The sequence below is a fragment of the Triturus cristatus genome, chromosome 4_1 (assembly GCF_964204655.1).
Source record: "Triturus cristatus chromosome 4_1, aTriCri1.1, whole genome shotgun sequence".
Lineage (NCBI taxonomy): Eukaryota > Metazoa > Chordata > Amphibia > Caudata > Salamandridae > Triturus > Triturus cristatus.
In genome coordinates, this window is record NC_140585.1 from 1,017,668,626 (window position 1) to 1,017,695,558 (window position 26,933).

At 43.8% G+C, this 26,933-nt stretch overlaps 1 protein-coding gene across 1 annotated transcript in view; it reads right to left on the reverse strand.

Annotated features, from left to right (window-relative positions):
* RELN (reelin) overlaps positions 1-26,933 on the reverse strand; it is a 1,440,257-nt gene that overhangs the window by 401,144 nt on the left and 1,012,180 nt on the right. Inside the window, exons 26-27 of the mRNA XM_085653954.1 lie at positions 23,656-23,827; positions 21,941-22,141 (exon numbers count right to left, since the gene is read on the reverse strand). Of these exons, the coding sequence (XP_085510080.1) occupies positions 21,941-22,141; positions 23,656-23,827 (373 nt within the window). The remainder of the gene's footprint in view (positions 1-21,940; positions 22,142-23,655; positions 23,828-26,933) is intronic.

Below are 26,933 nucleotides of genomic sequence, written 5' to 3' on the forward strand. Positions count from 1 at the left end.
AGATGTAATGAGAGCTCTGGTTTAATACATTTAGATTTCACTCTTCCCCGATCACCACAACCATGACCACGAGACACTTATAGTCACTGCAACCCCAAATTAAAAATGAGTTTCAACACTAAAGCGTGATATAAGTTTTGTTGAATGACTACCACAGTTTTTCCCAGATCCCCTTTGCCCTCTTTGTTACAGTGCGCATCTAACATTACTGAGTAAAATATAATTCCTTAGACGATGCCTAATGCAGCTGGCTCTGCTGAGGAACATCGCTAGCACTAGTGCGGAACTCTGCTAAATTGTGGCGCCGCTGTACTGTTCAGGTGGCGAAGGTGGTCGGTTAGCTGGAGACCCTGCCTGAGAAATGTGTGGCATATGAGGTTTCTGATTCTAGCCTATAGACACGCTGATAGCCTCTGGTTTACAGAGTTCTAGAGTGGGCAATGTATTTGAACCCTTCCAAAGGATGCATGATTCTAAGGCCCATGCTAAGGGCTCAGTGGACAGCACTGGACAACGAACTGCAACTTTGTCTCTGTTTACTGGGCTAATCTTTCCTTTATGTCGTTTCCTCAACCTTAACTCCGGTCTCTCTAAATGTTCAACAACAATGGTAATGGATATAGACAATTTATTTTTCTTCGTGCTTAAGAAGATAATTGTACTTATACCAGTGGCGAAAAAAAACAACTGTCAGCAATTCAATGCTGAGCATATTATGTCTTACCCTAACCAGCAAAGCAAGGCCTGAGTCAGACTGATGCGCTGGGTCAGGTATGGCTGGATTTAATCAAGAACATAATAGCACAATTGGTTGTTCATCTACTTATTTCAATTCTGAAGGGAGTGAGAAGCACAATGATGTGACTGTGAGAAATGGGGTTCCCGGTTGGGCCTTCCATTGCACTTCATATGACGGACTCATCTTCTCTTCTCTTCTCTTCTCTTCTCTTCTCTTCTCTTCTCTTCTCTTCTCTTCTCTTCTCTTCTCTTCTCTTCTCTTCTCTTCTCTTCTCTTCTCTTCCCTTCCCTTCTCTTCTCTCCTCTTCTCTTCTCTTCTCTTCTCATGAAACTTGAGGGGGCCCATCTGCAAGGTACATGGAGGCCCCCCTCTCTGGACTCAATAAGGACTTCTCAGACCAGGGTACTGTGCTGAGGGGCACCCTGCAGCTCAGAGGCCCCCCGCACTGCAGGGGATGCAGGAGCTTATGTTACACCTCTTCTCTTCTGGCGTAACGAAACTTGAGGGGGCCTCCCCTGCAAGTACACGAATGGCCCCCCTCTCTGGACCCAATTAGGAGTTCTCAGAGGCCAGAGTACTGTGCTGTGGGGGGCCCCTACAGCTCAGGTGTCCCCGCACTGCAGGAGCTTATGTTATGCCTCTTCCCTTTCTACTCTTCTCTTCTCATGAAACTTGAGGAGGCCCCCCTCTCCAGACTCAATCAGGAGTTCTCAGGCCAGGATACTGTGCTGAGGGGCCCTCAGCAGCTCGGGGGCCCCTGCACCGTGGGGGCTTATGTTATGCCTCTTCTCTTCTCTTTCTTCTCTTCTCTTCTCATGAAACTTGAGGGCCCCCCCCTGCAAGGTACATGGAGGACCCCCCTCTCCAGACTCAATCAGGGGTTCTCAGGCCGGGGTACTGTGCTGAGGGGCCCTCAGCAGCTCGGGGGCCCCCGCACCGTGGGGGCTTATGTTATGCCTCTTCTCTTCTCTTTCTTCTCTTCTCTTCTCATGAAACTTGAGGGGGCCCCCCTGCAAGGTACATGGAGGACCCCCCTCTCCAGACTCAATCAGGAGTTCTCAGGCCAGGATACTGTGCTGAGGGGCCCCCAGCAGCTCGGGGGCCCCCGCACCGTGGGGGCTTATGTTATGCCTCTTCTCTTCTCTTTCTTCTCTTCTCTTCTCATGAAACTTGAGGGGGCCCCCCTGCAAGGTACATGGAGGACCCCCCTCTCCAGACTCAATCAGGAGTACTCAGGCCGGGGTACTGTGCTGAGGGGCCCTCAGCAGCTCGGGGCCCCCCGCACCGTGGGGGCTTATGTTATGCCTCTTCTCTTCTCTTTCTTCTCTTCTCGTCTCATGAAACTTGAGGGGGCCCTCCTGCAAGGTACATGGAGGGCCCCCCTCTTCCGACTCAATCAGGAGTTCTCAGGTAAGGGAACTGTGCTGAGGGGCCCCCTACAGCTCAGGGCCCCCCCGCACCACGGGGGATGCGGGGGCCTATGTTACGCCTCCCTTCTTCTTTTCTGGTGTAATGAAACTTGAGAGGGCCTCCCCTGCGCGGTACATGGATGCCCCCCTCTCTGGACACAATTAGGAGTTCTTGGAGGCCAGAGTTCTGTGCTGAGGGGGCCCCCTGCAGCTCGGGGACCCCGCACCGCGGGGCTTATGTTATTCCTCTTCTCTTCCTCTCCTTGCTCTTATATTGCTCCACCACCTTTCTCGTGCCTCTGCTCTTCTCTTTACGGATATGTCTCTAAAAGTGAACAATAAATAAATGGAAAGTCGATTCGACCCCGGATTGCGTTGTATTTAAGGACTGTGGAAGCCCAGTTGTGCCCCATTCCTCGTTCTGAGCAAATCACATCTCTTCAATCATTCCGCCCGTGAATTATTCATCACCTGTAGCCACCAATGATGTAAGGAGCATGTCGTGGTGGCGAGCTCATTAACATTACATTGAAGAAGACCCCCAGAATTCCCCAGTGGGAATTCATTATAAACTCAATGAAATTTTGATTAGCGCGCAGAAACAACAGATTGTCAAAGCCAATAAAGCTTCCTGTTGGACGGAATTTTGATGTGTTGTCACAGCTCAAAGACGTTTGTAAGCCTTTTGGCATTAAACAAGGGTAAACCTCGTCCAAGTGCACAATCACAACAAAAGTCGGTTGTTCAAAGGAAGCACATATCCAGGGGAGAGGGAGCGGGTGTGCACTGTGGGGGATGTGGGGCACGAGCTTATAAAATCATATTAATGAATGAATCCTCATGTCATGGACGAATTATTGTTACTGAGGCTGTAATTAAATAAGTTGCATTTTTATTACTGTAACATTTCCTGTGCATTAAATACAACACAATTGTGCCCCACCTGTCTCCCTGCTGAGGCTAATTTAGGACAAAAAGCTGTTTTTATTGGCAAAACACGAGCTGGATTTCTGAAAAATGGCTGATATTATTCTATTGAAAAGTGCACGTTGAGGAATCTCATTGTATGCTGCTTACATTTCGAAAACACAAACACATTCAAATACCACCATTGCACTGATTTTAACGGTTTGCTATGTCATTGCGAAGCTGCCCCCCAGCAAACTCTTAGTTCACATGGGTTTCTTAGCACTTCAGCACATGCGATATTACCAAGGCATAAGGATTCTCTGGAAACAAAGCTGTAAAGTACAGCACAGGCTTTGCATCAGTCCAGTTTTTTTCTACACACCTTGTACGGGGAGGCAGTCTGTCTACAAGTAGTTTCAGTTTTTGTTGCAAAGGGAACGGGGGCACAAGTGAATGGCAAATAAGAATCCCTCCTGGATCACTAAGTCTGGTTGAGTGGAAAGACGGGTCCACTGGGACAAAAATTAGGCCCGGGCACCAAAATAAAGGTGACCCCCATTAACGAATCAGCTACAAAAGTGTCCCACGTTTACAAATCAGGTCAGTTGTGAACTTGTAAAGACACACTTTGGGGATATTTTGCAAGGTTTGGGAGATTGTATGCATTTGTGTAAGATCATGGATATCAACAATAAAAACCAGCCCGCCTTGCCATAAACAGGACAAGCTGCTAGAAAACCGGCCCACACACTGATCTGTCATATCAGCCCATCGGGCACTGTCTGATTGCCGTATAGGCCAGACCGTATAGGAGCAGCCTGGGTGAACAACCAAGAGCTGAACAAAACCGGCCCACACCCTGATCTGTCAGACCAGCCCATCGGGCACTGTCTGATTGCCGTATAGGCCAGTCCGTATAGGAGCAGCCTGGGTGCTACAGCCACCTGGTGCTCAGCTGCAGTAACTAGAATAACGTGTATGTCAAAGTCACTGCATTTCCAGAAGTTTTGCCCTTCAGCTTGTTCTGTGCTGAACAATTTTCAGAGTAGGGGTGCTGCCATCAGTGTTACATCACCGAAGTCACAGTGTTACATCACCTAGTGTAAAAGTAAATCAAACCTGTTTCAAAACATTAGACAATGCGACAATTCTGTATTTCAAAAGCAGATGTGACTACAGAGAGCACATATTGATAATACATTTTTATTAGCAGACACTAGCAATCTTAAGAGGTATTGCATAGCTTCATACACACTTTGACCCCAATTCCATCACAGTCTCTCTCTCTCTCTCTCTCTCTCTCTCTCTCTCTCTCTCTCTCTCTCTGTCAGCCAGTCTCTCTCTCTAAGTCAGTCAGTCTCTCTCTCTAAGTCAGTCAGTCTCTCTCTCTCGGTCAGACAGTCTCTGTCTCAGTCAGTCTCTCTCTCTGTCAGTCAGTCAGTCAGTCTCTCTCTCTTTCTGTCAGTCTCTCTCTCTGTCAGTCAGTCAGTCTCTCTCTCAGTCAGTCAGTCTCTGTGTCAGTCTCTCTCAGTCAGTCAGTCTCTCTACTCTTTCTCCACTCTCTCCACTGGCTCTCTCTCCACTCACTCTCTCCACTGTTTCTCTCTCTCTCTCTCTACTGTATCTCTCTCTCCACTCACTCTTTCCACTGTCTCTCTCTCTCCACTCGTTCTCTCCACTCTCTCTCTCTCTCTCTCTCCACTGTCTCTCTCTCTCCACTGTCTCTCTCCCCACTCTCTCTCCATTCTTTCTCTCTCTCCACTTTCTCTCTCTCTCTCCACTGTCTCTCTCCATCTATCTCTCCACTCACTCTCTCCACTCACTCTCTCTCCACTCTCTCTCTCTCCACCCTCTCTCCACTCTCTCTCTCTCCACGTTCTCTTCACTCTCTCTCTCCACTCTCTCTCCATTCACTCTCTCCACTGTCTCTCTCTCTCTCCTCTCTCTTTCCACTCACTCACTCACTCTCCACTCTCTCTCTCTCTCTCTCTCCACTCTTTCTCTTCACTCTCTCTCTCCACTCTTTCTCTCCACTCTCTCCACTCTCTCTCCACTCTCTCTTTCTCCACTGTCTCTCTCTCTCCACTCTCTCTCTCTCTCCACTGTCTCTCTCTCTCTCTCTCCACTCTCTCTCTCTGGGGGGCCATGGGTACATTACCTGCAAGGTCCGCAGGTCGCCAAGGAAGGCCTGCCGAGCCGCTGGCGGCCTGCGGGTCGTACTATGAGTACTACGGATGTAGAGAAACTTCCTAGCTCCCTGGCTCCAGCAGTCTATTCATACAAATGTTTACAGAAATGCAGGATTGTTCTACTTCTCCTTGTTCAACAAAGTGACTGACTCTCGAAAAGGTAACAATTCTGTACTGACTGCAGTCTCAAAGTTTGAAAAACATTGCTTCACACACCGTTCTTCCTATGTGGGAAAGAGCCTCTCCAGCATTAGTCACAGAGACTGTCAGAGCTAAAAAAAAGACATTGGCAAAGTGAATAGGTCAGTGTTTGATGTGACAACGCATGCAAATGCAGACATGCAAAGAGTCAGAAATTTTGGTGGCGGTGGTATTAGCGGTGGTATTGGTGGTGGTGTGGTACTGGCAAAAGTTCTTGTGGTAAAGCTTCTCTTGTAGTGGCGTTGGTATTGATAGAACTGGTAGCTATGTAATACTGGTGTTCGCATTGGCAGTGGCACCAATGGTGGTGACATTGTTGTACTGGTAGTGGTGGTACTTGTGGTATTGGTGGCGGCAGTGGTGTTATTGGTGATTTTATTTTTTTAAACTTTTTTTAATTAGTGTAACAAAGACAAATCAACACGTATGCAGCGCAAATGAACTTGGGTACAGTGCAAAAACGTGCACATCATACAGTATCAACCTTTTCAGTACAAGTCAATGAGAGCACTTTATATAGGAGACAAAAGCTCAAAGAGCAGATTAGCGAAACAGGAAGATATAGTCACAAATCAAGTAACAATTTGGCTGTTCCGCATAAAATAGCCAGCATCATTATGCCTCAGAGTCTGTGTCTTCCACACTTTGGTGTAACTCGGCAGGGAACATAAAAAAATTGGTGGTATTTAAGGTGTAATTGATAGTGGTGGACATATTGATAAAGGCTGTGGTTTTGTGTTGGTGGTGATGCTATTGGTGGTGGTGGTGGATGTATTAGCGGTTTTGATGAGAGAAATAGTGGCACTGGTGGCAGTAGTGATATCCCTGGTGGTATTGGTGGAACTGTTACAACTACTGGTGGTGGTATTGGGGTTGTGGTGGTGATGGTATTAGTGGTGGGGATGTATGACGTTACAACGCATACTTTTACAACGCATGCACTTACAACGCAATTTTTACAACGCAACATCCACTACAACGCATTCCATTACATCGCATGACACTACAACGCATTTTTAAAAACTACCTTTACAACGCATTCCATTATATCGCATACTACCTTTACAACGCATACAATTACAACGCATAATATTACATTGCATTTAAGGTAAGTATTGGATAGTATAGGGGTAAAAATTACTATTCTAACTCCAGGGGGTGCAACAGTAGGGTAAGTGTTGGATAGTGTAGGGGTAAAAATTACTATTCTAACTCCAGGGGGTGCAACAGTAGGGTAAGTGTTGGATAGTATAGGGGTAAAAATTACTATTCTAACTCCAGGGGGTGCAACAGTAGGGTAAGTGTTGGATAGTATAGGGGTAAAAATTACTATTCTAACTCCAGGGGGTGCAACAGTAGGGTAAGTGTTGGATAGTGTAGGGGTAAAAATTACTATTCTAACTCCAGGGGGTGCAACAGTAGGGTAAGTGTTGGATAGTATAGGGGTAAAAATTACTATTCTAACTCCAGGGGGTGCAACAGTAGGGTAAGTGTTGGATAGTATAGGGGTAAAAATTACTATTCTAACTCCAGGGGGTGCAACAGTAGGGTAAGTGTTGGATAGTATAGGGGTAAAAATTACTATTCTAACTCCAGGGGGTGCAACAGTAGGGTAAGTGTTGGATAGTTTAGGGGTAAAAATTACTATTCTAACTCCAGGGGGTGCAACAGTAGGGTAAGTGTTGGATAGTATAGGGGTAAAAATTACTATTCTAACTCCAGGGGGTGCAACAGTAGGGTAAGTGTTGGATAGTATAGGGGAAAAAATTACTATTCTAACTCCAGGGGGTGCAACAGTAGGGTAAGTGTTGGATAGTATAGGGGTAAAAATTACTATTCTAACTCCAGGGGGTGCAACAGTAGGGTAAGTGTTGGATAGTGTAGTGTAATATTATGCGTTGTAATGGTATGCATTGTAAAGGTAGTATGCGATGTAATGGAATGCGTTGTAAAGGTAGTTTTTAAAAATGCGTTGTAGTGTCATGCGATGTAATGGAATGCGTTGTAGTGGATGTTGCGTTGTAAAAAATGCGTTGTAAGTGTAGTGCGTTGTAAAAGTTGCGTTGTAAAGGTTGTTCCCCAGTGGTGGTAGTACTGGTGTTAGTGATGATGGCACTTTTGGTTTATTCGTGTAGATGGTTGTGGAGGTGATACTGGTGGTGGAGTGGTATGGGAGGTGTAATTCGCATGGTATTGGTGGTGGTATTAATATTGTAGTGGCGATATTAGTAGTGATAGAATTCGTGTTGGTGATATTTGGGTGGCAGTATTGAGGGGGACGTGGTATTGGTGGTGGTATTAGAGGCTGTATTATCAAGGGTACTGACTGTACTGGTAGTACTGCTATTTGTGGTGGTGGTATTGGTAGTATTTCCTATGTGTCATTTGTTGTGGTGGTATTGGTGATGGCATTGTTGGGGTGGTGATGATAGTAGGGGAATTGGTGGTGTTGTATTAGTGGTGGTAGTAGTTGTACTGTGTTGGTGATATTGATAATGACTGTAGCAGATACATTTTTTTCTTTCTGTAAACAATGCATCCATGACGTAAAGAACTGATTGTAACAAAAATTGATATGGTTGAGTGTACATTTTGAATAAAAATGTGTCCATCATACATTGAATATGGTGGACTAATGCACCACCCAGCCAATAGCATGAGACATAGTGCTATGGGCTGATCCAAGATGTCATTGACAATATCTCCAGCCAATGGCTAAAATAGGCTGATCCAAATAAGTAAATTGTTGAATGGAGATTACCAATTCCCACTATATTGTGAACAATATGTCATGCAGACAGTGAGTTGTCGACCTAGACCTAAAGATGGGCAGGACTGTATCTTGTAGAACTGAAATATCGATACTGGAGACTGCAGTACTGGAGCTAGTAGGACTGATGTTTGCAGTAATACATTGGGTGCAAAGAGTGCAGATCATCAGAAAGGAGGACAGAAGAGAATGACACATTGAAGCACAGGCTCCAGTGTATTATATACCAAAGATTCAGGGAAATATGAGGGACAGGCGAGGTAAGCAGAAATAGATTAACAACCATGGCTGAATGCTAATGCTTCAATCGAAAGAAAGTCTCCACAGAATGGTATCCACTATCACTATCTTGTGGGTCTACTTAAACAGCCAAAAATTCACAAGCGCGGGTCCTGAACTAAGAAGTACACCAGTAGCTTTTGCTATAGCAACATGGGGGGCATTGGGAGTTGGGGAAAAGAGCAATGAAAGCTCTGTGCCAATTCGTGGGTGCTCTACCCACACCCACAAAGTGAAGTACCACAAGTCTTAAAGGTGGAAGTGTAAGTGTTCTGTGAGGAACAACAAGAGCTCATAGCTATATAGTGAGTAACATAAGGGTAATCACTGTCCCCAAATAACCTTTTCTTATTCATAGAAAAGCAAAATGTGTACACTGGGCCCACATCTCCCACTCGAACCATAGCACTTTTATTTAATTTAATTTATTATCTTACATAATGAACTCATCTGCATGATTGTTAAGATCTGAAAATAATTGTGTTTTTGCCTTAAAATCACATTATTCTAATGCAGCAAATGGAGCCCGTATCATTAGTTAATTCATCATCTGCAGACCCTAATCAACTCTCTATACCAGAAGTTCACATCATGCTTTTCACAGACTAAGTATAGGGCATCCACCAATACTTACAGAATCACCTTACACCCTATCTAGATCACAGCACAAGCAGCAGTGATCTTATATTCAACACAGTTCAGTAGTTCATCATAATCCCATTCTCCAGTAACAACACACTCCACCACATTCCATATTATGTCACATCATAGGTCTTAGCCCCATATTCCAACAAGCATCATGTATTCATCATAGCCTCAATTTACGATCGCATACTCCCAGATATTTGCATTGTAATATCGCCCTTTCTTTAGCGTCACCTTACTTTCCTATACACCACTTTGATTCATCACAGCTCCTCGTACGACTCTGTTAGACCACAGGCACTATTCTTCCTTATCACAGCTTCAGTAGGAAAAGACACGAGGCACACATTGTTCGCACCCTCCCTTTGTAGCATTAGCAGATCCTCTCGCATCATCAACCTAGCCTGTGCACTTCATGAAGGGGTAAAGTATCAAAACCCCGAAACTGTCAGTACTTTCATTTTCTGGTTTACCAGAGCAAAGCAAAGTATTATTTGTTTTACTGTATACGTCATAGTTGTAAAACAATTTCCAATACAATACAATGTAGGTTTTGCGTTATAATAGATCATATATAAAATATATGCTCCTATTTATTTATGTATTATAATTTTGAAAGAACAAGGGCTCATTTATGCAAAATATTTTTTATAAACAAGAAACAATATAATTCTGGTGCCCATTAGAGGTTCCATTAGTAATCAAAACCCAAATGCTACTTAAGTGTGGTTTAGATGCACATGTGCATTGGTATGTTCGAAAAGATATATAAAAAACTGTAAAACTAATTTTGCATTGCTTGCTTAACTATCCGGTCTCTATGACCATCTAATCTGTTTTTCCAAGTGACCATGTCAGACCCCTTTAAGAGGACCACGGGGCACGTAGGAGCTACTGGGCCCAACCGTGGAGGTTGAGGCATTTACTCTTGATTTCCCAGGGCCTGACATACTATGGGCACAGAGCAACTTGGCCAAGTACCCCTTCATCAACTGACTCTTAGTGGTAGAGCATTTTCTTACTTCAGCCTCTTTTTGCTTTTGTGCTGCTTTTCTCTTGCCCCACTTGCCCCTTAAAGTTCCCTGAGACCTCTCAACCACCCCCTGCACACCCCTCCTGCCCCCCTCTCCTTATCTGCTTCCTGCATCTTCTTTCTTCTTCCTGCATCTTCTTCCCACCCGAAGTAGCCCCGCCACCGGCCATGCACTCCTCCCCCTTCCATGGACCTACTTAATGGCAGCCACTGTGCGACCCCATTTAGCAGGTGCCTAGTCTGAGCTCCCTACCCACTTACCTGGGACTGATCCTCTGACCAGTCTAGGCCCTTTCGGTCCCGCCTTGTGCCTTAATGCCCCCTCCTCACTCCTGAAGCTACCTTTCTCCTCTCTTTATCACTTGCTCTCCTCTCATTCTCTCTCTCTCATGCCTGTTTTCTGCTTCTCTCCCACTTTTTGTACCCGTTCTCTTTAGGGCCTATCTCTTTTTTTGCCTCTTCTTGTGCTTTCAGCTTTCTTTTTTTGCTTTAGTGCCTCTCTCTATCTCACCTCATTAACGGTTTTCCTGCTTTCTGGTCTTTTTCACCCACTCCCTACCTCCACTTTGTGCCTTTCCACCCCTTGTGCACCTCTCTTTCATTTTCTGCATTTTCTCACTTCAGCCTCTTTTTGCTGTTGTGCTACTCACTCTTTGTGCCGCTATTTTCGCTTGTCCCTCCTGCCCCTTCTGGCACCCACAACCTCCTTCCGAGCTTGCACCCATCAACGTCTGGAGAACGCCCAGCGCCATGACCACTTATACTATCACCCTCCACTGCTACATGGCAGAAACCCTCCGATTGTTCGACCCAGGCTGCCAAGCCATCAGCAACTACCGAGCTGCACCCCACACCACAGTAGGACTGTTCACCTGCACCCACTGCCCCTTCACACTACCAGCCAATGCACCTTCTGGCATTAACCTCCCTAGCTGAAACTAGAACAAAATAAGAGAGGCAAACTGGTGCAACACCTTCAAAAGAAACTAACCCAACACCATCCAAAACTTAAATATGGGCATCACCAACTTCAACCAATGGATCAAGAACTGTGCTGACTCACTCATGCCCATCAAACTTAACAGACAAAGAAGTACCAACAAAGAGGCTAGCTGTTATACAGACAACGTCCCGGAATCCAAACACCACTGCAAACAGCTAGAAAGACAACGTGAAATCCAACCATGATGCCGAGGGCAGAACCACCTACAAGGCAGCACTCAAGCACTACCACCATCTCCTGAGAGACACCAAGAGAAGAGCCCTACCCAAATGCATAAAAGTAAGCTCAAACAGCTGCAAAGAATTTTTTTCAAATGTCAAGGAGTTTACCGCCCTAGAGGCCACAGCCAACACAATCACACAATCACAGTAACTCTGCAGCAATCTATCCAATTTTTTTCATAGCAAAATCGAAAACATTTACAGCAACTTTGAACACCCACCCAACCCTAAGGATCTCATCGCAAGCCTGTCCATAGCCGACTAAGACACACACCTAACCGTCTGGAAATCACTGTCTGCGGAAGACCCCACAACAATCATGAAAATAGTCTACTCAGGTGCCCCATAGGATTCCTGTCCTCATCACATCTACAACATAAGAGGACCACAGATCAGCAAAATCCTCACCCACATCATCAACTACTCCATCAAATCAGCCACCTTTCATGAAGACTGTAAATATGCAGCAGTCAATGCCCTCCTCAAAAAACACCGGCCCACCCCAATGAGCAGAGCTAGTTCTGACCCATCTTCCTGTCCTGTACCCAGCCAACGTAATAGAGTTTATCAGCCAAAGTGATAGAGAAGGCAATCAACAAACAGCTCACCAACCACCTCAAACTCCACAGCCTACTCAACTGTACACAATCAGGTTTTCAGAGCAACCACAGCACAGAAACATCACTCATTGTAGCCATGGATTAAATCACCAGAATAATGGACCGTGGCAAAACCATTGCCCTCATTTTACTCAACGTCACTGGTGCTTTTGATGTGGTATCACACTACACCCTCATCAAAAGACTTTATGACAAATGCATCCAAAGACTGACCTTCAACTGGATATGCTCCTTCCACACAGGAAGAACACAGTGAGTCAGACCACCCTACACGTCGGAATCCAAGACCCTGATCTGTGGAGTCCCCCATGGTTCATCGCTCAGCTCACAGGAGTGCAGCAAACTACAAATCTGTCTTGCGTGATTCCTCTACCTCCTCCAGTCAGCCCGGGGTCTCCTGAAGCAGAACCTAGAGTCTTCCATGTGTTGCATAAATCACAGGCATAGATACACACAGCACACACATGCAACCATATGTGAGCTGCACGGCACTACATACTAACTTGATGTAGGGCAAGAGTGAGTTAAGCACAAAGCAGCAAATGTTTACATGAGTAAGCCTACAGACCTCACCCCAGGTACACAGGTAAAAAGACCAGTTGACTTCTACTATCATTACAAGGTATGCTGCCACCACACTGCCCATGTTACTTAACTCCTGGCAAAGGCAGTAACCTTTCACCACTATGAGGGGAGTGCTTTGAGCACCCCTCAGGTCCAACAAGCCCACAATCCACAAGACAGGCCTGTGCCATGGCGCCCATGCATGATCCGTGTTTGCCCATGACAGAAATTAGCACCAGGGATCCAGGCATCATTGCAGCTTTGGTACTCATGGCAGGGGTTCATGTCTGTCACCATGCAAGGGACTTTTCCGTCCCAACAAACCATAATTTGAGATGCTGTATACATCAGTTGATTTCAATGTGCCCTATTCTCATCAGACAAAACAAAAACAAAAGTTTTCAGACAAAAACAAAACATCTTGAATGGAAATGACTAAGGTAGTCTTAACTACAGGTAGATACCCTGGGTGTCATTCAATGCAACTGGTTCCTTTTACTCGCTGTGTTATTAAAGAAAAGACAGCCATAATCAAATCAGTCTTGGTATCATCACTACAGAGGGGTTGGGGCCTAGACTACCTCAACATCTAGTTACAACTTTTTGAATGAAAATGTAGGAACCTCAGCCGTGTTGTGAAGTGCAACTGGAGATCCTATGGCACGGCAAACATCGAAGCCCATATCTGTGCAAACCCCTGTCACTAAGTGACTTGCTGACGTTTGTATAATAAATGTACTTTGATTGCATAAACAACCAGGTAGGAAAGCAAATGTGTTGAAAACATTTTGGCAGCATTACCTTGAAGAAAAATCATACATTCTGAAGAATGGTCTCTTATTGAACTTGTTTTAATATTGATTACGTGAAGGTGTTAAAACTTCTGAACACCATAGTTTGAAACAGTTGTGTTGCTACTCCATTACACCTGCGACTTCAGTCTGTTTTGTCCCAGTAATGTATACAGGTCACTTGAATTGTAAACTTTGATTAGTTACAATAATATTAGCACAAGAAGATAATCTAACTTTCACACATACCGGTGACGACTGATGGTCAATAAAGGAGTTAATTAAAACATTTTCCCAATTGGTATTACTCCCAAATTCAATTCAACCGTTATAGACTGAGGTCCACATATTTTGATATATTGTTTCAATTTTCAACAACTTTCAACGTAATTCTTCAATGTAATCTTTTAAATTAAATTAGTAGTTTAACAATATATTCTACTCTCACCACCCCATTACAAACAACTGTAAAAGCAGGATTAATTTCATTAATTAATTAATTCATTTCCATATACAATGCTTGAAAGCACATGTTGATCTTCCCAGTTGATCTCAACTCATGTTTGAGACACCATGATCCATCGAAGATGTGTGTATTGTAAACATTCAAGACATTATCCATCACAGATTTGTTTATTGAAATCATTTGCTTATCTTATAATTAGTTAAAATTGCCCAAAAATATGTATTCAGAAATCCAAATTATAACAACAGAAGGGTTGATTAGGCACTCTGATCAAAATATTCACCATTTATAATTTGAGTCTTTACTTCCATAAATGATGGGTTCTTTCTAACATAAAGTGGTTCTCCATTTCATTTGGAACATGTGCCACTTCAAAATGCGGGAGGACACTCATTTACAACCTTTCGCCAAGTTAATGTCTTCGACAGGTGCTCACATTCGGTCCACAACTGTATTTCAAACTACTTATCCATTTCTATTCTTTGACTGAAATTAACACGAAGTGTTACTATTAACTTATCGCTAAGTTCAACTTTACCATCATTACCTTTTCTCAATAACACCAGTAATATTTAAACCATTGCCGAGATAACACAATTGCGAGTTTGTCAATATTTTATCTAAATAGATTACATAAATACACATGAAATTAGATATTTAAAGTTCCATCACAATAATCAATGTCAAATATCTTACATTGAAAATAATCCTTAGCATCGACCACTGGTCATCCAACACTTCGACTCATAAATGAGAATTAAGATGACTACTGCTGATATGAAAACAGGAAAAGTTATTGAATGTAACCTACTGAGTGCAAGAGACATTGCCAAATGATCACTTGCACACCAGACACATCCCAGATGCTCCTCCTGGAGGGATATGGCACCACACCAATTCATGATAATAAAGTAAGCATACATATTTTCAGCAACGAACGCACATGCAGCAGCCCTGAGTTTTAAACATACTCTATGCAAATGAAAACCCGCTAACAAAAAACTGCAGCCAGATTCTTCTCTGGAAATGCGCCCAAAATATGGAACTCCATCCCAGTCCATATCAAGACGATCCCCTCCTTTCTAAAATTCAAAAGGCAGCTCAAAGACCTCTATCTCAATCGTTCCTTCCCAAATGGATAGATTGAAACCAAAACTCACAATCGTGCACATCACTGCACTATGACACTTTACAACCAAGACCTCTACCTCACACCTAGCCCGACTTCTCACCTCCATCCCCCTGGATCGGAAGGTTGCGCGGCATGAACAACTGTGATCACTATTACGAGACTACCACTGGTATTGCTTTGTCAGTATGTCTACAACCTCTGAAACATTAGAAACACCTACAGTAGGACTGTTTCTAACTCAGACCCTTGATTAGTGGATGCCTGTTTTTTGCTGACAAAATTGTTTTCTGTGTGCTATACTTTGAGCCACAGTGGGCTCGTGCAGAGCACATCCTACCCCATTCTACCAATAAAACTGGACAAACGTCTGTGAGTGTTGAACATCTTTGGGAGACAACTGAAAAAACTATGATTAACATAATCTTTCCTTGAATTATCACTTATATTCACCTTCGGCCAGCACCTAGATTCTAGGGTGCAATCTATTGACATCGGGCTGCAGAATGGGTGTGTGAAGGGCCAGTATCCATGTTTTATCATGATAATGAAACAACACTACATGTTGTATAGTGCTCTTGTCCACTAAATAAGGCATGCAAACCCCCTACCCACTGTCTGCCTGACCAATATGGTATACTCCTACATGTCTACTGAGCTGTCATCCAGAACTTTGTTAAATATTCAAAGGCTTAACAAAAAGTCTAATGTCTTTTCGCTAGGTCGGGGAACCCGCTAGGGATGCCCACTCTCCCCCCTCCTATTGGCCCTGGCCTTGGAACCCCTGGCAGCTTGGGTTCGAGGGTACCCGATTATACGCCGGCTAAGATGGACTCTAACTTGGGAGGATCGCATCCCGCTCTACGCGGATGACATCCCGCTGTTCCTGGCTGATCCGAAAAGATCGCTGATTGCGGTGTTTGATATCTTTGCAATCTTTGGCAGATTCTCCAGCTATTCTATATACTGGGGCAAAACTCTTATTTATGCTCTCCGCAGGAACCCACCCGCTACACCGAAGGGCTGTTCTATTCAAGTCACCACTATTGGCTTTAAATACTTGGGGATTTATGTGACATCAAACCCCCAACTATGTTATGGACGTAACCTGTTGCCACCACTACATAGATTGAAGCGCAACGCCATCGCATGGAAGGCGCTGCCTCTCTCATTGCTGGGAAGGGCGGCACTCTTCAAGATGATGTTCCTGCCCCGCTTCCTATATGTGCTGCAAAACTACCCGGACCCGGTGCCTGCATGCTATTTTAAAGAAATTGAGAGTCTACAGAGGGAGTTGCTGTGGGGTGGGAAACCCCGAATAGCATTCAACAAGCTCACCCTCAACTGGTATGATGGGGGATTAGTCTTCCAGACCTTAAAAAATATTACTGGGCGGCACACCTCACAGCCATCAATCATGGCATGTATCGCCGAGTGGGTGACCCGGGATATGCCATGGATCGTTGGCTTCTCCCAGGTGGGGACTATAATAGAGCGCTTTATTCCAGGCCACGGCGATTCCCTCTAACGGGACCGGCACGGCACTCGGTTCGGGTTTGGCACACGGCCACTAAAAGCCTGGGATGGGAACGGAAACTAATGTTAGCAACACCCCTCTGGTACTCTGAGAGACTAGGTGACCTTTGGAAATCGAAAGGCTTTGACAAATGGGATCTCATTGGGATCTCAAAGATCGATGACATGTGGGAACAAGGAGACGCAGTGACCTTTGCCTTCCTGCAACAGAAGTATGAGCTCGCTCACACAGAATATTTCCGTTATCTCCAAGTCCAACATGCATTACAGTCACGCCTAAAGGTTCCTCCCTCCCAGAATACACACCTCTTGAGGACAGACTACTAGATGGCTATCTACCAGAGAAAGCGATCTCTCTCACATACAAAAAACTAATAAACAACATAGAAGACCCACTCCAGGGCACCAGGGTGAAGTGGGAAAGGGATGGTCTCGAACTTGGCGATGAGGAATGGCAGGAGGCACTGTCCTCCCCTAGGGAAGTGGCCATCTCGGCCAGGCTACGACTAGTACAACTTAAAATCCTGCATAGGATGTACGTTACTGGACTCTGTCTAGTCAAAATGGGGAGGGCGGAAGGGGGAGAATGCAGGTGACAATGTGGATCCGTGGGACACATTATGTGGGAGTGTGAACTGATCCACAGATATTGGCGCCAAATACATGCAGTACTCGGTGAAGTGTTGGGGCTCGATGTCCATCTGGAAGCGAAAAGGTGCCTGTTAAATGTGTGGGAACCCACAGACCTGAGTAAAATGGGTACATTTTGGGTAACGCTGGGTCTAATGGTGGCAAAGAGGAACATAGCCCAGATGTGGGGTGCTAACACCCCGCCAACTATAACGGAATGGAAGGAAAACATGGACTGGTGCATGTTTAGGGAAAAGACGGTATACATTGCGAGAGGTTGCCCTAAGAAGTGGTTGCAAATATGGGGGGCATGGAACACATACCGCGGGGAGATCTGTAGTCCACCACGCAGCGTAGTCTTGGATGACTTGCCCTCGCCATAAGCAATGTCTCCCCAGATGCGCCATTGATTTACACTAATTGTAGTCATGACTGTCAAAGTGTCACCAAATGTATTCCTCCTATTTATACCTACCCATACGAAATCTGTATTAGTGCTGATTTTTTCTGGTTGCTTAATAAAAAGAAATATAAAAAAATTAAAAAAAATACTCAAAGGCTCTTGCCATTTATTTTAAGCAACATTTTGAAACCATATATTCTTTACAGACTACTCTGTAATTATGATTTTCATCTAGAACCTGTACAGAGCTACAGGTCATGTGACTTTTGACTTGCATCTAGAAACTATACATTTTCACAAGTTGCTACTGGAGCCAAATCTCTAGGCATCATCATTCACTCCAAACTTAAATGGGCTATGCATGCCATATAAAAGATGCAAACCACAAAATAAGACTCATCAAAAAAATTAGATATTTCCTTCCAGAAGCTGACATAACGGCCATTGTACAAATACAAATTTCACACTTAGAATATGGAAACACTTTGCTCACTGGACCTCCTAAAAAGACTTGCCCTGTCCCCTTAAAGCCATTCTTCGTTCTGCTGCCCTACTGGTCTCTGGCACCAGAAAACACCAGCCATGACTTACCTAAAATGGCTACCTTTGGAAGGTCATAATGTATAAAGAAAATCATTATCACGTACAAAGCACAATACACAGGTAATTCTGAATACCTTCATGTTGGACTTCTAGGCAGTAGAAGGCCAGTGAAGTCCACTGTCTATGTTTATCGCCTAAGCAGGGAAGCCCATCAAGGTATTAATTAGTATCCCATGTTTTTAGCTGCAGGGGGGTCATGTTGGAAGTGGTTGTCTCTGACAGGTCACCCCCGAATGTTTTACCTTCACCCTCCTATTTTTGCTGAATTCATTGTTGCTGGCCTTAGTACTTTGTGCTCTTTACCACTGCTAACTAGCACTAAAGTGCTTATGCTCACTCCTGAAAATATGGTAACACTGGTTTACACCTGATTGGCATATTTAATTTACTTATAAGTCCCTAGTAAAGTGGTATACTATATACCCAGAGCTTGTTATTTAAATGCTACTTCTGGGCCTGCAACACTTATAGTGCCACTCACTTAAGTAGCCCCTTAAAACATGTCCAAGGCCTGCCATTGCAGCCTGGATGCAGTTTGAAACTGCCAATTCAACTTGCCGATATAATCCCCTTGCCAAGCTTTAAACTCCAATTTTATTGCATATAATTAATCTCTAAGGCCCTAAGGTCGGCCGAAGGTAGCCCAAAAGGCAGGGGGATTGTAAATAATTGGTTTGACACATACTTTTAAGTTTTACATTTCCTGGTAATGAAAAACTACTAAATTCGTTTTTCACTACTGTGAGACCTACCTAAGTCATATGATAACACTGGGTTGCCTTATTACATTTAATAAGTGCTAACCTTTGATTGGGAACAGGTGAACATTTCATATTTGGTGTTCGAGAAATTGGGTAATAAAAAATCCTCTTTAATGGTGAAGATATATTTGAAGTTGCAATTTTGAAAATGCAAGTTTTAGAAATTGGGCATTTTTCTGCCCCAACTCTTTGGTGCCTTCAATCTGTCCCTGGGTCTCATGACTTGGTGCAGTTAGCCATTGGACTTTGTTTATTCTTCCCAGACAATCACACAATAGAGGAATTAAGTGTGCCTGGATGGGCCCTCAACTGGCAGGATGGGGGCAGAGTTGGGCACATTCCCAACTGCAACAGAATAGGCTGTTCCTTGCCTTCATACAAATGACTTGTAACCCCTGAATTGTTTGTGCAGACAGCCAAGAGCCAAGGCTGGGGAAGATGGAAACTTCAAGTACTTCAAAAGGTATTCTCTAGAAACCTCTACTACGTCAAAGAAGGCACCAGGTATAAAGCTAGGACCCCCAGCCCCACTCTTCAGTTCATAATCTGAACCTGCGGAAGAACTCTCAGACGACTGCCTGCTGATGTGGCCTGCTATGTACTTCAATAGATTGCTTGAAGTGCCTGAAAGGACTGCTTTGCCGTCTAGAGCCTGCCTTGAACCCTCAGCGGACTAATATGCTACTTGAGACCTGTTCCACTGTTTGTACAGAGGATTTTCCGCAGTGACTCCAAGGTCAGTTGGCTGGCCTCCTATTCTGAGCCTTGGAGACAAAAAAGGTTCTAATCATCTTGAACCTGCTACTAGACCCAGCCTTATGCGTTCTAACCCCCCAAGTGGTGCCACTTTCGTACTTAATTCTTGGTGGCAGTGCTAAAAGTGCCCAGATAGCCAAAAGGTAAAACTTGGGACTCAGAAATATTTGGCTAAAAGCTGCACTGAGAACCGAGGGAAGACTGAGACCAACCTGTTCATCTATCTGTCCAAGGTACATCGGTGGTTAACCCGACTTTGCAACAGATCGTGCCACGTTCTTCTATGCAGCAGCGAATCCTGTTCAGCGTTCCTTCGCCAAAAGGGTAATTGGCCCTGTGGAACTCTAGTTGGCTACAGCCTCCAGCCTCGTCCCTCCTCATACAGTGCCTGCAGCTTTGCCCCGCTGCACTTCTACCCTTTCAGAGACTTTTTGTCAAAATTTCTTCTAAGTCCGTAAGTAAGCACCAACTGGGCTCAGTCCCTTTTTTGCTTATGACTTGCGCTACATCTTCTATGACTAAATGTCAACACTTGCCACTGTGAACATTTAGATACTATTTTTCACCTTAACCTTTACAAATTCATAACTCCTTGTTGTACTTATTACATTTTTTTTCATTTTGGTGTCAAATAATTTATTAAAGCTTACTCAATTTTTTTAAATTGGCGTGGGAATTTTCTTGTGTTGTGTTTTCACTTTATTACTGTGTATGTGCTGCATAACTACTATGCACATTGCCTTTAAATTAAGCCTGACTGCTTTTGTGACAAGCTACCAGAGGGTCAAGCACAGGCTAATTTAGTAACTTTTGTGATTCACCCGGATAGGGATTGTGGCTCTTGCTTGAATTGGGCCAACACCCCATACAGCCAACAACCCCATTTCTCATACTTCAAAATAAAATCAACAATGTTATGTGGTCACTTAGGCCCGGGCACGGACACCACCATTTAACATGTTCACGTTTAAAATTGACAACTTTCTTGAACTTTGACACTTGACACACATTTGCTTGTGTGCCTGTATGGGATAATATTATGTGAAAATGGCTTTTCTTACATTTACATTTGTTCGTAGGCATATTATCAGAGCCTTGAACATTCTTTAGGAGGGCTTTGTTCACTGCGCAAAATGCTGATGTTAGTTATTGTCCGCCTAGCGACAGCTTTGTAAAGATAGGATAAATAATGGCAGCAGGTTTCGGCGCAGTAACATGGATGAAGTTTATTATATAAACAACATCCCTCTTTTGTTTAGACAGAGGAGCAATTCACTGACACTTCGAGGTCCCTCCAGGCCGGAATTCCAGCTCAGATGAATCCTGGTTACCTCCTGACAAGGATGGTGTCCAGCTCTACACCAAGACAGGCCCCCCGATGAAACATATCCACAGGAAACTGGGGAGTTAGATCACCCTAAGGGATTCTGTCGGATTCACCCACCCTGTGCATGCTAGGAAAGGGAGCGCTAGGTAGGAGCATAACTAGAACTACATGCAAGTTTATAATACATGTAACAGCACAAAGCTTGAACTGTTTATTTTCTTTGCGATTCTTGTGATGGTGATTACTCAGTTTTGTTTCCTTCTACTGATATTGCAGCGCACGTTATTTTACAAAAGAATCATAATGCCTCAATAAATAATTAGTATGCCAATTTGAGTATTTCTTGTGTCTCCCTTTGGGCATGCATGAATTACTAGCGAAAGGAAGAAATCTGTTTCCACAATTTCCTTGGGGAGTGAAAGTAGTCATGTTCTGAGGTAGCACATACCACCTGGTACCTTGCCAGGTTAGGGGTACAGGTCAATATATCCTGATCGTGTGCGTAGAGTCAGTCTTGCACAGTTTTGACGTTTATTTTGTCCAAACGCACAGTCTTACTAATAAAGTGTGAACTGTACAACACCCGAATTAGCAGATCCTCTACAACTTTGGAAATATGCTCCTCTGTTTGTTTATCCATGCTGTGTGCGTTCTGTCACCCTGCCTTTGGTCTACAATGAGCTATATAAACACAACCTAGAGTAAAACAACTATTAAATAGCATGACTAAGGGTGAGATTTACGACATAAGGGTTTCTCACTCTGATTATCCTCCTACCTTTTTTTTTCTTTCGGAATTATGCAATGTTTTTAAGCTTTTGGAATTCCTCGTATTTCGTGGCTCCAACATCATCAGCTCTTGTACACGCAGATGAATAAACATGGCATTCTTACATGCGTGTATCATGCAACTGTGACAGACGTTTTGTGCGACAACAAAAATGTAGTGAAAATACCTTGAACTGTAGAACGTATCCAGGTTTTAAAGTCAGATCCCGAGTGACGGCAAAGCGATCCCCATCCGATTTGCCAAAGAGCATTGCTGACGGTGTGGCTGAGCAGAAACTTTCATTTTTGGTCATTCCTTCATTAGCCAACATCAGCCACACACTGAGCTGGTTCATAGGGTAGTCGAAGGCAGGTTTCTCATAAAAGTTCTGTTGGATACAGAAAAGCGTATATAGATGTAATTCTTGCATTTGCAGAATACAAGATCAGTTTTCAGTTTATTGCACGTAAGTTTTGCTCCTGTTCATATTAGTTCAGGGCTAGTGAAAGGACTTTTTGTGTCCTTAGGGCAAGTATCACTGCGCCTCTTGGTCACATCCTGAAAAATATGATGGTGCTTGCTAGGATTTCTCCCTTGTGACCTATGAGTTTGGCTGGTGATGCACTGAGCTCATCTAGAAACAGCAGCCGCGGTCTGTTCAGGTAACAGCGGTGGGTTAGTGGGGCCGGGTAAGGGGAGATTTCGAGGGACGATACTGAGGGAAAATTAATTATTTATTTATTTAATTTTCCCTCCGCATCGCCCCTTGAAATCCCACCTTACCAGGCCCCTGCGCCCCACCGCTGTTACCTGCACAGACCGCGGCTGAGAAACAGGGAAGCTCAGCACTTCCAAACTACTACAGTCAGGGCCTTATTAATGTGAATATTTGAACTTCAACCAGAGGGAGGGTAAAAAGCTTGGATTATGAGACTTTTTCCAGTTAAAGCATGAATAATTCAGAATAAGAAAATCGTCAAATAAAAAAGTCAGGAACAACATGCGCCAGAAAAAAAAAAACGAGAAGAAAAGTGATGGGGAAAGTCATAACAAATAATAAAAAACAAGCATTGGCGAAGAAGGCCCTAATTGTCACCCTTTTGGCTTTATCAATGATTGTTTCATTTAGTCATGGTTTTTGTAAAACATTATTTTTTTGGCATGTGTTTTTGTCTGTGTTGATGTGAAAATCCCAGGTGAAATCCGGCAGCCACCTCACCATACCCGACTGAAAGCACTTGTACCCAACTCTTTACCATAGAATACACTTTTTAGGGGGGTGTAACACCCCAAACATCCTCCTGAAGCCACACCCCTTGCTATTATGTGCCATTTGATAGTCAAAATATGCTATTGGAATTAGCATTGACTTAATAGGACATTCCAATGTTTCCAACAGAGAGGGGAGTCTGATAAGAATAATTTCCCATAGGACACTAGTTTGAAGAGCAACATGCAGCTAGTGTCTGAACTCCCTGGTCTTCAGAGGGCAGGAGAACTGGAAGCTTTGTAAGGAACCAGTAGCCATTCCTGCCCTCAAGACCTACCACGTATGATCAGATATGCTCTGCAGCTCTAACAACAAGCTTTGAGCGGCAGCAACATGTATGGTATCGGGTGGGGATTTACTGTAGACATCACAGGATTGTACAGTTTTTCTATTATTAGATTTATCCCAGTAAATACTAGGAGTTTCTTATTAGAAGAATGGACAATTTCCAGTTGAGCCGTATGAAACGTCTGTTGTATGATACCTGTCTGGCAGTGTACATGATGTCTGTAAAGGTTTATATGGGAAAGAGGCATGGTTTTCTAAAAAAAAGTAGTGAGGCAGCAGTAATAACAACCGAGAGGACATTCATAGGAGAACAAATCAGCTCACTTATTATAATAGTTTTTTACCTGAGGTAAGGTGGGATAAGCAATGGGAATGATCTGCTTCTGATTTTCAGACAAAATAATGACGTCGTCGATTGCCCACTGGTCGTAGCCTTCTCCTGAAAACGCTGGCTGCCACCAGCGGAATCTGGTGCAGGGGGTCTTCGCAGGGGCAGGGAGCTCTAGGTACACAAACCTGCAGAGGAGATCCGAAAATCAATCATAAATGCAAGTCTTTGAATAGTGGCAAGACACCTGGAGCATTACCAAATGAGTCACTGCCACACTAAAGTCTGTGTTGTTCATCATTGCTACATGCATGCTTATATAGTGTTTGGCCTGTTGTGTGATGAATCCTGGATGATTGTATGGTTGAAGATGCAATGCAAAATGATACCCGCAATTTGCAGGAAAATGGGGTTTGCTGCAGAGGTTTTTCCAGTAACTTCAAAGCACCTTAAAGGAGCTACAGGCTGCCTCATATAATCATCTGTCTCTGTTTCTCCATTTGTACAGATCAGAGTTGAGATTCGGAATATTTAATTTTAATCGATATTGTACAAAAGAGAGGGAATTACCAAGCACTCATCGGAGGGGGACTCAGAGGGACCCGTAGCTAATCTGAAAGTCTCACCACATCCACCAGTCTATACATTCCTCAGAGTACCCTCAAAGTAGTCAGTACTACACTGGTCCGTCTAAATAATGGCTGGGGTAGTAGCTCCTGCCTGGCGAGGCGCCAGCTAAGAATGGGAGAGCCCTGCTGTGTGAAATCTAACATCTTGCTTAAAGGGCAATGGTTAAATGTTCTTGCTAAATGACAAACCTTCCAACAGTGCAAATGAACAGGGGCAGCCTCTAGTTGTGCGAATGGTGGAGCACAACTTTAAATGATGACGAAACTCACAATTCGAATTTGGGTTGCTTAGAAACTGTGACCCTGATTTAGGAAAGGCTGCTAGTAATTCCTCTGGCGGAGAATCATCTGCAGGAAATGACAGCTATGGGGTAAATTACATTACCACTACTCTTCAGAGGATTAGAAGTTCCCACCCTTCCCTAAAGCAATACCTCTTTTCTTTTCCAGACAGCAGCCCTCAGTTATATGAACTGGCATTAGAATTGCAGGCCTGCCTGCCCTGAAGTGGTCAATTGTCAAGAGAGCAGGCTGCTGTTATCAACCCATGAAATCAACATTCACCTGCATACCAACGGAGAGCAACTCAATGTGAGGGCAACTGACTACAAGATCTTTATGACCTCACCCAGGCTTGATTGACAAATGCGTACCTCAGACTCAACCTGATGAAAACAAAAGTCATCCTCATTGCCAACAGCACAGAAGGTGGTCTGAGCTAAACATGGCTCGCCAACCACTCATCATTTATAGTGACCATTGATGGTGACCTCTCACATCACACATCTTGAAAGAAATCTGAGACGGTCTAGTCCCTCCTCTTCTTTCTACAGAGGCTTTGGACCAGATGTACTGAGCTATTTTGCTGTTGGAATGATTCACTAATCAGGGCTTTGGCAATCACGAGACAGCTTTTTGGTATGTACCAAAACCAAATAGCGATTTAATAACACGTTACCAAAATGCAATTTGTATTTGTGAGTACATACCAAATCACTATTTAGGAGGAGTGTGCTTAGCGCACCCCTTCCAAATAGCGACTTGAAATGGGATGTATTAATGATTTGCATCTGAAATCTGGTTGCAAAACATTAATATTTTACTGACTACATAAAGGTAGTAACCCATTTACAAACCAAACGTGGTCTTAAAGGGATCTTATCCCCTTTGTGAATGTTGACAAAAATATGGCATCACTACCTAGTCCTAAAAAAAGTTTGTGAAACTTTACATTTTGTGTAAATGATTCCTGTTGTCCCAGAACATTACTGCCTTATTTAAAAGAAATCACCAACATGGTTGACTGCTGACCCCAGCAGGCCATCATCTCTGATATGGCAGTGAATCATAGTTGGTTGCAATTTGCGACGTACCTCATTTATATTCATGAGGTAGGTCGAACTGCAACCCATTGCGATTTGATATTTTGAGAACTGATCTATTAATACATAGATGAGTTAGCAAAATACCATAGGTTTCATAAAATGTCAGTGTGTAAATTGCAACCACTTTTTTGCGAAACCTATCTTAGTACATCTGGCCCTACACCCCTACCTTTGAGGCTCACACTTCAAAACCATTCCATTGGAATGTTTGGAGCACAGTACTGACTGACTCCTCTGACATCATTCTAGCTCCGCCGAGCATTGTGTTTTTGTCTGCCCTATCAAATGACAGATCTCATCCAGGAGGACCAGTACTCACTGCCTGCCCAGACTCACATCATATGGAACAGGAATGACTTCCTCCATGATCTACTAGGCAGAGACATCAAGCACCACTCAAACTGCCTGAATAACTAAACTGCTTATAAGGCTAATGAAAAATTTGAAGCTACAACATCAGTAGGCTCAATATCAAATGAAACAAGGAAACCATGAGAAGACACACATGTTCATGATATTCATCTGCAACAACATCCCTGAATTGCTCTTGTCTTTCACTCCCTCACATCAATAGGGCACTCAAAACACATCTACTCAAGAAGCATACCCACCACCACCGAAAGGAACAACGTTGCACCTTTACAAAATAGACTAAAAACATGAACCATTTCTCCCCACTTATTCCTATGACCTAAAATTATTTCCTATGCACAATATGAGTGCTACATGGATGTTAATTATTTCATTGGAAGACAGGATGTATTGATCTATCTAATAGATACATTAACATCAAAAGAGCCCAATCAGCAGGATGAATCCTGTCTTTTCTTTAAACAGGGCACGGCATTGAGTCTGTGCAGTTGTGGTGCAGTTAAAGCAGCTTGTGGCCTCAGTAGAGATCAGGGCTGCGACATCTCAGCGTCTGGCGGCACTATGTGTTGGCCATTCCTCCGGAGTAATGGCACTAGCATGGTTGTCAATGGTTCGTGTTTCAGCACAGGTTGTGGCGCCAGAAAGGGAACTGAAACTGAGGTTGGTACGGAACCTATAAATAACCCAGATGGCCCAGTTGGCGCTGAGGGTGAACACATTGGCAGAGGACCAGCATCGCCAATGGCTCCAGAAATTCAGACTGCAGTGGGACAAAGGTTGGAATTAGCTTCGAAGTGGAACAACTTAAATTATTTTTAGGACTTATCCAAGGATTTGGACCTCAATGATGATGTGTTGTGGGACCAGCCTTGAAAGCATATTCGGGACCTGGCTCTGGACCTCAACCA